Consider the following 12,953-nt stretch of genomic DNA (forward strand, 5'->3'; position numbering starts at 1 on the left):
TACACAGTTATCTGAAAAAGCAATTTCAGGTTTTCTTAAGCAACTACCTAGCATTTGAAAAAAGTACTCAGATTATTTGCTATGAAACAGTTATTCAGTATCTACAGGACGAATGGGAGGGGTAAGAGGAATATTTATCACATTAGTAAACATGGTATGTTTAGAAGTTGTGCTAACAAGCGGCAGAAGCAACAACAACCGAGTCAGTTCCCACCGGGGCCAGCAGAGACAGCATTCATGAGCCACCAGCTGTTTTTACAGGCGAGCTAACAATGTTTTAGTGATGAGCAGCTGTCTGTAGATGATGGGCATGCCTACCCACCATACTGCTCCTCAACACTCTCCCCACACTGGGATACTGCAGTGCAACCACAAAGATCCTTTTCACACCAGATATTCTTCAAACACAGTAAAAGTAGGACAGCTTGTTGACACTCCAGCTTTTAAGCTTACAATCTTAAACCAGCTGTAGGGTGCACAGAGCTGAGCTCTCTGCCTGTTTGTGGATGAACACCCCAGAAGTGAATGCATCCAGCCTAATAAGATGCTAAATTTATAAAATGCAATATTAGAAATTCTACCGAAACAAAAGCTACCTTGAAGCACATGACTCATTTATTGTATCTCTTAGGCTCCCAAATTCCAGAGGCACAAGACACTTTACATGAGAATACCGTAGTTCAGAGGTATACACAGGACTTTATCCTAGGCTGCATACTTCATCACGATAGAGTACCTGCACTTCAATTACTATTACTGTCCTCAAAGTTCTAACACTGCATAACAACAAGCAATACTCAAGATAACCAGACTGCATTTTAACCCACCTTCTGCCACAAATAGAATAACACTTCTAAAAACAAAAAAAGTGAGGTCTTCATAACAATGGATTTTATCCCAACACTTTGTGAGTAAGCAGTCCTACACATTCCATAACAGAGGAAATCGGAGCCAAGTATGGTTCATCTCAATATCAAGTGAACTACTCATCAATTCAGAGGCACTTGCCAATAGACATAATTGGCATCATCCCTACATTATAAAAAACACTCAACTTCAACCTCTGAAGGGCCATGCCAAAGCACAGGATGTCTAGTAATGAGGCAGTTCAGAAAAACACTCTAGTTCAGATTCCAGCCTGCCTTGTGCAGGAAAAGTAAGGTGTGCATGTGACCCCTCAGAAGCAGAGCCTAAGTGACTCCACAGCACCTTATGTTTACACAGCCTAGTCATAGAGACAAGCTAAAAATAAAAATACACTTCTACTAATACATCCCTTCCTTGAAACAAACATTTTGGATTGAGTTACTAATTTGCAGAACACAAAACCACTAAGAGCTCTCATGTAGCCTTATTCCTCTTCTCCCAGAACAGATGCTCAATTCCTCAGAACAAAGCTGAGGTCAGTTCTTGATGCTTGCAATGCATGTTAGAGATGGTTAGATATGTGCTCGCACTCTGTGTACAGTTTTTCTTTTACTGATGTTTAAATTCAAATTTCTTGAGAAATGCTGCATACAGTATATAGTGCACCTAGAGAAGTTGAAAGCATCAAATGCTAAATCCCACAAGGATCAGATGCTAACAGTCCCACTATGATCTTTAAATCAAATAAAAACTAAAACCAAATAAAATAAAAATCAGTGTGTAACATAAAGCTGCTTAAATTTAATACTAGAAATTTACCCAAGAATGAATTTCACCGCCTTACAAAAAGCATCCTAAAACATTTATAAAAGGCCACTACATCATCCCAACGTGAGGATGGGATGAAAGAACATACAAAGCACATCAAGCACCACAACTTTTATCTCTAGTGGATCCAAAACACTTTCTCATAGAAAGTTGTTAATTCAGCAAGGCTCTCGTAGGAAACATCCTAAGGCAGCACAACATGACTGGCCTAAGTTTAGTGAACCTAACTGTGTGATGCAAGATGAGCCAGGTGTGCGTTCTAGCACTTTTACAGACTTCACCTTCAGACATTCTCAGTGTTATCAATTATTCCTCGTGTTTCACCTGCATCAACTAGCCATTTGGTATTACTCCTCCACTTTTTACCAGCAGATTCCTCAGAGGGGTCCTCCACACCTTGCCTGCATTAGCATGGTGTAGGCACTTACACTGTGAGTACTGCTGCTAGTACAGCTATGGTAGCAACCATTACCAAAGCCTATCCTCCGATTCTAGCTCTCCAGATACTTTGTTTCTCACGGTTTCCCCACTGTAAACAAAATTCCCCTGGCGATTCAAATAGCACATGCTTCAAAAGAAAGAAGCTGTTTCCCCCTCAAATTAAAGTGAAGTCATACTGTTCACTAAAAGGCAACTGAAGGGGGAAAACTTGAACAGAAAATATACTTGAAGCTCAATTTTAAAGACATTTAGAGCAGAGAAAAAAGGGGTTTACCTTTGAGCAGCATGAGTGTTGATATCAACTCCTTTGACCTAACTGCATTCCCAGTCCATGCTGATTTTCAATTTTGTCCCTGTTCAGTTCCTATTGACAGGAAACTCCTTCTCACTTATGCCACACCACTGTAATATTTACTGAAGTTCCTCCCTTCTTGATGCAACTGTTCTCCTCTACCCTCAAATTCACCTACTTAATCAAAATTTTAATAAAGAACAAGTAAATAAAAGTCTTGAAGATTCAGAAATGTTCAAGATTCAGATCTAACATGTAAAGGAAATGCACCAGTATTTGTGAGTTTACAGAAAAGAGCATGTTAAAAAAAGCATCAGTCCAACAGACCAAAATTTTATTCTCTGTTAACACAGAAGTTATGGCAAGTAGCCATCACAGAAATTTACTCAGATACTGCTCTTACACACCCTCCCTGCCCCCTCCAAGCCTGCAAACAAAGCCTTCCACCAAACTTGCTGACCTGCCTGGAAGTGTGAGTTTGAGCTATGGTTTGTTTCACTTGCGTTGCTGGGCTGGTGCCCTGGCAGGGAATCAAGAAGAACAATACCTGGCAGGGGAGAAGGGCTTCCCATTGCTCTGAAAAAAAAGCGTGCTGACCACAGCAGCTCTTCCTGCACCTCTCCTCCTCCTTCCCTTGTCCCTCAGAAGAAACCAGCTGCCACTTTACCACCTCCCATTGTGTCGCTGACTGTACTGAGGATACGGGTAATACTTGCCATCTTCTAGTCTACTGAAGTTCTTGCTCTCTTTTTGCCCTTGCTGCCCCTGTTATACAAAACAACAAGGTGATACTTGCACAGCATCCTGACAAAGAAGCTTGTTTTGTTGCAGCACAGAGAAGTGTGAAATATGTCCTAGAAATCCTGAAGGCTCGTCAGTTGGAAAAGGAATCCCTGCATACACAGCAAGCACCATGAAGAGGTTAAACTAGTACAAGCAGTCACCTGCTCATAGGCTCCTTAAAGTACTTCACTGTCCAAAACAGACTTACTTACCAACCTGGCTCCCAGGGATCTTGATGGAAAAAAGATCACTACCTTGTGTAATGTAAAGCAGATGACATTGCTCATGTGCAACCAGAGTCCTTATTTATAATATATATTATCCCTTTTTTTTAAGCCTTAGAAGAAAATCCAACTTTTTTTTTTTTCCTTAGAAAAAGCCAAGAGGTTTGGGAAATGCATTAATTGTTGCTAAAAGTCTAACTGCCCCATGGTTACTGGGTACTACATACCTGGACAGAGAGAGATTGCATGCCTGTCCATGTACAGAAAAGTGGTCAAACCAAAATAAGTGTGTCTGAGGGGGAAGAGCTCCCCTTACTGCTCCTGAAGAAACCAAGTTGTTCAGAAGATTTCTCAGTGATACAATTTTGTTTGCTTTTATTCATTATAAGGATTCTTACAATCAGCACAGACATTAAAGTGTCATTAGTATTTTGTGTATGCAGAGTGCTTCCCTCCCTGTGTGTTCAGCTGCCTCACACTCTCCAAATTATCCCCAAGAACATCCTCATTACATCTTTGCATTTGAGTCAATGTAATGTTGTAATACCATCCCAGACAGCAACTGGAACCAGCTTTGGCCCCAAAGCTAGCATGAAAGATCACTAGCCAAAGAACTAGACCCATTTAACATAGAATGAAATATATTAGTACAAGTGAGTTGATTTTGACTTGGCCAGATTAACTCTGAATTGTTAAGAAAAGATGGAGAATTTTCATGACTTAAAACTCCATTATCCTGCTTACAAGTAGCTATTATTAAAAACAAAATCTCTTCCAATATCAGTACAGTTCAGATTGCAGAGCAAGAATAACTCACATGGCTTCAGCCATGTGCTTGTAGCTATAGTCATGCCACCCAGCATGAGACCAGCAGAAAAAGGAATAGGTAATGATAGTGAAATCTTCCAAAGTCCAGCTACCTACCCAGGTCCTCTTCTGTATTTGCATTCATCCTTAATTGACTACTTATACACAAAGTTTCAGTACTGGGTAGTACAAAGGTAACCATGCAACTGTACATGCACTTCTAAAACAATTTTAACTTAAAAACTGGCTTCTGTCTAAACATTAAATTTAAATGACCTGCAAAAACTGAACAATTTATCACCTCCTTGAAAGACAATGATGTGAGACACTTCCAAAAATTTTAAAACCATAGTTTATCAAGTATCACATTGGAATGGAGATAATAACTACAGCTATATTTAAACTGTGAGACCTTATGGACTAAAAGAATAGCTGGACTATTAAACTCATTGCTGAGAAGATAAAAGGTTATGGCTATTTCTCCACCAGTAAACAGCTGCTATTAGTAGAAGTTTGTCAAAATAATGAAGAAACATCTTATAAACAGTGAAACAGAGCAAGTTCTTTTAACAAATGTCATATAGCTGGTTTGTTCTTGTCAGTTACTCTGTTTTCACAGAAGACTTCTAATTTTATTAAGCAGAATTTCATTTGGCAGCAAACTCTTGTCTCTCATGAGAATCTGTATTTATAAATGTTAGCTTATTTTTAAAAACATTTAGAATCTGGCAGACCTCAGATCCAATAATAGTGTCAACACTGCCCTTAACAACAAAGTCCAACCTAATATGTTTCACCCCAGGGATCTGATCTGGCATGCCAAAGTTTCTCACTTCAGCAAGTAAAGAATATGGTCAGAAGGGTCAGTTTATATATTCCAAGCCTATGTGTTTGGCATATCCACAATCCCCAAAATATCTACCTAAATGCCACTCTGTTTTAGCAGCAGCTAAAGGCAGCTACTTTGGACAACACCAAGCAAAAAAAATGGCAAAGTTGTTACTGGGATGGTTCTCTGAGAAACAGGTATGTCATGAAGAACTCTCACTGCTGAACTATGATAAAAGCACCCTTCCAACCCAAGAAATACTTTTATAACAGGAAGATTTGTCTTGCCATCAATTTGCAGAACAGGTAAGAAAACTGTAACATTAGCCGCATTTCAAATTAAAGCCTGAGATTTTCCATTCTATTAATATATATTCCATTCTATTAATATAACAAATTAATACACTTTAAATTTTTTGGTGCCTAACATTTTAAAAAGTTAAGCACCTAAAAGCTAAGAATTCTTCCAAGTTACATGTTTGAGGTAGAGATTTAATAAAAAGAGAGTATATATTGCCATTTTTCAGGTGCAAGAACAGAGCTGTATTGAAAGCATCTAGACTCCACCCTCTATTAAAAAGAAGAGGCTTCTGTTCCTGTTCACTCATATCCTGCATCTATATATTATTACCTGTTATCAGGACAAATCTGCTCTCTCCAAAGATTAGAGCTCGATGGCTTCATGCCTCATAAATGGAATCCGAGTGCAGTACCTGTCAGTTTGGTTGGGTTGGTGGGGTTTTTTAGTTTTAGGTTTTCTTTCTTTTCAAGAATAAGGTGGTTTGATTTGAAAGCAATACAGGCAGGAGGAGCAGGCAGGAGGAGCAGGCTGGGGCACACGCAGCTCGCCACACGTGCCCAGCAGAGCCTGCTCGCCCGCAGGGCTTCCTGGGGCAGGCCCAGCGTCACCCCCAGCTCACCAGCACCCAACCTGCACTTACCTGTGCCAACCCAGCCCCAAGCATTGCCCAAACGCCTTTGGAGTGACAACTCCACTGAGCAGGAAGCAGCTCATTTCCAGTTTATTACTTTGTTGACTGCCTGCATCATTCCACCATGGAAAAGTTTAAGTGCTTTGTGACATTTCACTGAGAAGATACTACAAAATTAAAGTGTCTGTATCACAGTTCAGTACAGGACGCTAAAATGACACTCACCCTTTTTCATTAGATATTTTCACTTCCTAATCTGCATACTCTGTAGCACATCATCTTTCCTAAAAAGTTTTCCACAACACCTTCCCCAGTTAATATAGGGCACATATTATGCTTATAAAAACAAGGGCCTTACCCGCATCTCCTAAATTAACAACCAGCTCCACAACTGAACACACAGGTTCAGCTCACTTCCCCCCAGTCCCATGCCTCCTCATCCTTCCTCCTAAGAATCTAAATTCCATCAACTGTTCATTGATCTCTCTTCCAGCTTTCCCCACAGATACATCCCAAAATGCCTCAGTTATGTTTCCCACAGGAGGCAGTAAACAGACTTTTGCTGAACCGAGAATTACCTCTTCCCATACCAACCCAAGTAATGTGGCAGAAGTCCCTTAACCCAGTCACCACAAACAGACCCAGAGGCACAGATCCAAGTTTGACTTGCAAAGGAAGGAAAAGACAAAAGGCAATCTTCAGACTGCTTGTTCTTCTCTCGTAGACAGAACGTAATTTCTGTAAATTAGGATAATCTCAAGGAGGGAATTAATGCTTCAGAAAGTAAGAGAAGACTGCTTTTTGTTTAATTTGTAAGTGAAAACAAAATAGTCTCTACACAGCAAACACACATAGAGGAATAAACAAAGTAAGGCAATAAAAAAGTAAGAAAAGACTAGAATAAGGTGATAAAAACCAGCCAGCATGCATTTAGAGACAAACAAGCCTGTCCTCCTCCTTTAACTGATCATTCATGCAAAGAGGGGGAGGGAGGAGGAAGGAGCAATAACTCCCAGCTATTTAGACTATAGTAAAACTTTTTATGTCTTGTAACATTTCCACAGTAAAATATGACTATATTGTAGATTCATCTAAACCACAAGATTTTTTCCAGTTGTGCACCAAGTGTACTCTAAGAGTACATAACAAGCCTTCTGAGCTTGGCAGCAAGCTATCACCCTGACATTATGCAATGTTTTCATTAATGTTGATGGTGAAACAGCGTGTTTATACAGTTTATGAACAAAGCTGAGCTGGAAAACTTTGCAAGCACTCTGCTACAAAGTCTTATTCTGTCTTCCAAACTCAATAAACTGCTGAAGCCACCAGAAGTCATTAGAACGAAGTTCAATAGAAGCAAGAGCAAAGCTCTGTACTTGAGAAAGGAAACAGCAGTACAAACATGCAGCACGAAGCAGCTGACTAGGCAGCTGTACTGCAGAAACCAAATCGTGATGATATCATGGATCAAAGCCAGGTAACCTGATATGTTGTTACTGCAGAAAGAAAAAAAAAACCAAGAAATAAACCCCAACCAAAACTAACCCAAACTCAAACATCACTCCAAAAACATTGTATGTAAGAAAGGGAGATAAATAATTTTTCTTCCTGGCACCAGTGAAGCCTCAGCTGAAGAAACATGACCTCAGCAGCACAAGGGAAGGTAAAGCGGAGCAGCAGCCATCAGAATTTGAGTTACTGCATTCCCTAGACTCAGTACAGATAGTTCTGGGAATGTGCTCAGAGCAGCTAGTGTCCTTCCACACTCAAACCCCACCTGATGGCTGTGTTCTGAGTGATGCTCATGAGATACATCCTGAGAATGCCCTGTGCCTTTGTGTGGCAAAGGAGTAAGTCCACATTTTTTACCTGTACTTTCAAAGCTCTCTTCCTGCTCTCCCTCACCCCCAAAAGAGTTCTGCAGGTTTGTTATGCAGAGCTCCATATTCCATCCCCTCCACAGTGCTCTCATGTATTACATACCTATATCTGCAGTTTTTCAACTTTCCCTCCTATAGAGGGAAGTAATAGCTAGTACCTTGGGGCCAAAATCCCATGTTTTCTTCATTTCTGTCCATCCCTCTCACCTCCTTAAATTTAAACATTCTGTAACACTTCCCACTGATAAAAATAGTTGCAGATCTTCTCTTTCTCCTCCTGAATCATCCATCTTTGCTGGGTATAACAAGAACCTTACTGGTGGCTCAGCAAAGGTTAAACCATACCTCTCCCATTGTGTCTGGCCATTACAATCTGCAGTGCAGTGATGAGTTAAATTCTAACAAGAACTGCATCCCTCTGCTCCAAATTGATTCTGATATAATTATTTGTAAGAACAACAACAACAAAAAAGCCAACACATCACAAGCCTGTTTAAAGTCTGCTTCTTTATGCTTTATTTGGGGTGGGAACCTAAGTCTTTCTCAGGATTTTGAGCTCTGTAGAGAAGTGAAGCCTGTGGCAAGCCGAGTGGTCTGCCTGTCCTCTGCCCTTTGCTATTAATTTGCAGCTATTGGAAGCAGGTGACTGCACACTTGACTGCTTGTGTCCTGTGGCACAGCTGCCATGCAGAAAGCAGCACATGTAAACATTTGCATGATTCGTGCCTCCTCAGAGTCTCTGTGGGCCGCATGTGGCATTTAGGCAGCACTTTCACAACCCCCTTTGTGCACAGTATTGCTCTATTATATTAGCACACAGTTAAGCTGGAGGGATCCACTAAAATGGCTGGAGATACCCTCCCACGTTTGGCAAGATCCACGATTTATTTCAAGACTTTTGTTAATTATCTTAGAAGAATTTCAAGACATAACTTCTGAAGGATTTTGCCCAGCCTGTGGTAAACAAATTACAGTGTAAAAGAATCTCAATTTATTATCTCCCAGCTTATGGAGAAAAAAAAAGAAAAAAATTCCACAAAAAATGGAACCCCAGCAACTTAAGAAACTTGCTTTCTGTACAAACTTGGTTCCCTCTATACCAGATTGGTTAAAAAAAGGCATCTGATCATTTCTCATACACCAACTGAAAATGTTTCCAGTGTTCTAACTCCTTCTCCCTAAAAATTAAAGAGAGGCATACACAAAGGTCATATAGATGTTGAACTGCTAGATCAGAACATTTTAAAGTTGCAAATATTGACTTGGGTTTTACCTGGCTAATTTGAAATGTAATTTCACTCTGACAGTAAACAGTTTTCAAACTTCAGTGTCTGGTATTAAAATCTAAAGATTCTAAAAACAACCAGCCTTGCTGCAATAGATGGTGCGAAGGTTCAAGCAACAAGGAGGAAAGCAATGAGGAAGGCCCATTGCAAAACCATAGTACTTAAACTCCATTAATTTATGATTGCTTCTGTACTATCTGTGCTATCATCACACCATATAATCCTTGCAGCACATAGAGACAAGAAATCCACCTAAGAGTGGCCATTTATGCAGTGTCGCTATTAGCAAACATGTCATTAACAAACCTAATTAAGATGTGTATGTCATGTAAGGGTTAGCATTTAATACACAAATATCTGAGCTATATGAAAGTGTTTCCCAAAACACCAGTGATAATAATAGAAATAGAACATGTTTTTTAAACTGAAAGCAACCAGATAATCAATAGAATCATCAAAACTTTAGAAAACACAGATTATTGTTTTTAATTAACATTCAGAATACTACAACGAGCACACGTAAGATTTTTTTTTTTCCAAGAAATATCTTGCTTTAACACAAATCAATAATCACTGCTCCTGTGGATCAAAATAGAAGTCATGACATGTTTCCAGCTCTAGGGGCATCAGCAGCTGTTGCTATACGGCAAAAGAGCTCAAGTGTTATAAACACATACGTAGACTGCCGTCTTGATTTTTCTGTAAAACCAGATGTCAGGAATCCGGGAAGATGTAACCAAATAATCGTGAAAAATGTGTATTTCACCACGCTTGTTATGAAATATCTCCATTATAAGTGGGAAGGAAAGCACTGTCAGTTTTTAGAACAACACAGATGTAAGTTATATTTGTTATCGGGGTGTTTTTCAGCTATATTTGGACATTTCCGTACATCGGGTGGCTTTGTCTGTCGCTGCCCGATTTGCCTTTGACCGACTCTGGCCTCAGCACTGCAGGACTGTGCTGAGGAGCCGGCCGTGTGTGACACACGAACTGCAGCATTCCCACAGCACAAGCACTTCGCTACGGCGTTTGCCTCCCTTCCATCCAGCCAAGACAATGGAAAGCCGAAGGGCAGGCAGGACACGGGGCTGTGATCCCCCTTCGGGGGCACCTCCCGCATCCCACTCCCAGTGGCACTGCCCGAGCTGAGCCCCAGTACCTGGGTTCCTTCCCAGCCCCCAAAATGACAGGAGCGGGGATAAGGAAATAGAGCGATAACATCGCAACCAAACACCGGGCTACTTCTAACCCTACAGACAAAACAATCAAAAAGAAATGTACCGATAAGCCGTTTACCTCGTTCCGGCTTCATCTTCCCCGCTGCCTCAGCGCGGTCTGACAGGGCCGATGTGCCGTGCCGCTGTCCCCGCGGAGCCGGGCTGTGTGAGCCGCGGCCGGCGGTGTCAGCGGTGCCCCGGGAGCGGGCACAGCCGGCGGGAGGCGGCCCCGCCGCTACGGCAGCTGGGCCCGCGGGCGGGCGGGCTGGCGGCGGCCGGCCGGGGGAGGCTGCGCGCCGGCGGCCTCTGCCCGCGCCCGGCCAGGGTGTCCTTCCGTGACACGGCGCCGCGCGGGGCTATTTATAACCTGCCGGGGAAAAAATCCCACAACAACAGACCTCGGCTCACCCCCGGCCGCGCCGGCTCTGAGTCACCGCGGCCCCGGGCGACGGCAGCCCCTGCCGGAGTCCCCTCCCTCCTGCCCGCCTGCCTGCCCCGAGGAAGGCAGCGAGCGGCCCCCCGCCCGCCCCGTCGGGGCCGAGGCCCCCGCCCCGTCACGGGCCGGCGGCTGGCGGCGGGGGGCTGCCCCGCACCTTCATCCCCGGCCCCGCCGCTGCCGCCCGGGCTGCCGGGCCGTGCCCCCGCGACGCGCCCCGGTCACACAGGCCGCCCCGCCCGCCGAGCGCAGCTCTCCATGGCTCTGCCTCCGGCCCTGCCTCCTCCTCCTCGCCGCTGACTAACTCCCCTCCTCTCCGCCGGGCACTCCCCGCCTCCCGCCGAGCGGGGCACACACATCACAGCCCGGCGGCGGGCACGGCAGAGCAGGGCACGGCAGGGGAGGCCAGGGCGAGCCAGGACAGCGCAGCTCGGCCGGGGGTACCCGCCACGCTCGGCCGCCAACGCGGGGGGGAACGCGGGCACCGCCCGCCAGGGCCCCGGCCCCCGCTGCGCGCCCGCCCCGCGCTCATCCCGCCCCCGGGCGGGCCTGCCCGGCCCACAGCCGCCCGGCCCACAGCCGCCCGGCCCACAGCCGCCCGGCCCACAGCCGCCCGGCCCACAGCCGCCCGGCCCACAGCCGCCCGGCCCACAGCCGCCCCACGTGCCCGCGGCGGCCAATGCCCCGCGCCGCTGCTGCCCGCCCGCCGCAGAACAGCTCGGTTGGCACGGCAACAGAGCGCGGCCGCCGCACGGCACGGCCCGGCCCGGTCCCGCTCGGGAACACCCGTCCCCTGCACTGCATACAGCCCCGCTGGGTTCATGGTTCGTGCAAACGGCATCGTCCCTCCGCCGCTAACCCCCCCCGCGCCGAGCGCTTTGGCAGGCAGGCTCCCGCCCCGGGGAGGGGAGCGGCCCCTCGCTCACTCACCCGGCTCCGACGGGGGCTGCTGCTGCCCCTCTCCCGCACCCTTCCCGCAGTGCCTTCAGCCGCCGGCCGGCCTTCCCTCTCCGCCCCGCACACGTGTGGCCCTGCGGAGCCCGAGCCCATCACCGCCGGGGTTTAAAGGCACACGTGTATGGGCGGCCGCAGAGCGGCGATCCCAGGTGTGAAGTGCCCGCGGGGCGGAGGCTGAGCCCCCGCCCGCTCAGCCCGGGCTGCGGGGCGGGTGCGGCCCTGCCCCGGGGCAGCGCCGTGCTCCGCGCTCACTTCACACCGATAACTGCATTGTGCCGAGGAACAATGGAGTCAGCTGGGCTGCGCTTACACAACCGCCTTAATCCAGCAGAAATTCAGGTTTCCCTGAAAGGGACGGGCCGGCGCCGTCCCTCGCGTCAGACCTTCCCGGTAAAGCAGGTCAGGAGCGGGGCTGCCCAGTGCGGATCCCCTCTCCGCCCGTGCCCCGAGCCCCCAGCGCTGTAGACGCGCTGCCAAATGCACCACGGAAAACGGGGAAACAAACTGCCCTGGTGATGGAGACCCCTCTTTCACGAGATCTTTCGGATCTAGGCCAGCTAAAGCGGCCTCTAGAGAACAGGAAAGACTGCTTAAGAGGGGAAGCGCTGGAGCTCTGAAATGTCAGTGTATAGCTCACCTGGAGACTGCGCCGCAGCCAGGGCAAGCCCCACGGACAGCTCTGTTACTCGGATTTGGACTGGGTCACAAGGCCAGATGAGACAATACAGTGTTTCTCCTATTTTAGATGGTCCTATAGGTGGGGTGTACATAGATACTGCCACATCTCCAGTTATTACACTGGTAATTCCTTCCACTGTCATTGTTTACGAACATCCCATTTTATAGCCTTATAGCCTATGGAAGACACTCACTCCCTACAGCAAGGTGACTTATCCATACACAAGTCTTTTGACACCTGTGCATGGCCTAGCCAATTCCTGCTTCTTTCTAGTGTGCCAGGGTCCCTGCAGATGTGTTTACACCTGGGCTCTGCATAGCCAAGCCTTTTCTCACAGCTAGCTGAGCAGCCTCTGAAGGTATTGCAAAGAATGTGAAGTTCCAGAACAACTCCGTTCTGCGCTGTTTGGCTTGTATGAACTGCACCTGTTTCCCACTCTCATTTATCGGTTGTGTGTTATTACATGGGAAGGGTGCTTCACAGAATACACTGC

General features: G+C 45.9%; 1 protein-coding gene across 3 annotated transcripts in view; it reads right to left on the reverse strand.

The window, feature by feature from the left end:
• Positions 1–12,204, reverse strand: part of ATOSA (atos homolog A) — a 48,273-nt gene extending 36,069 nt beyond the window's left edge. The window contains exon 1 of one of the 3 annotated variants that reach the window (XM_086848902.1): positions 11,755–12,204. Coding sequence is in view for 1 of the 3 variants with exons in the window: in XM_023934037.2 (XP_023789805.2) it covers positions 10,468–10,483 (16 nt within the window). In the remaining 2 variants the exon portion in view is untranslated. Of the gene's footprint in view, positions 1–10,467; positions 10,657–11,754 lie in introns of those variants that run through there. The other 2 variants (XM_023934037.2, XM_086848900.1) reach the window with 2 other exon arrangements.
• Between the last annotated feature and the right edge of the window lie 749 nt (positions 12,205–12,953).

Source organism: Cyanistes caeruleus, chromosome 13 (genome assembly GCF_971803275.1).
Source record: "Cyanistes caeruleus chromosome 13, bCyaCae1.hap1.1, whole genome shotgun sequence".
Lineage (NCBI taxonomy): Eukaryota > Metazoa > Chordata > Aves > Passeriformes > Paridae > Cyanistes > Cyanistes caeruleus.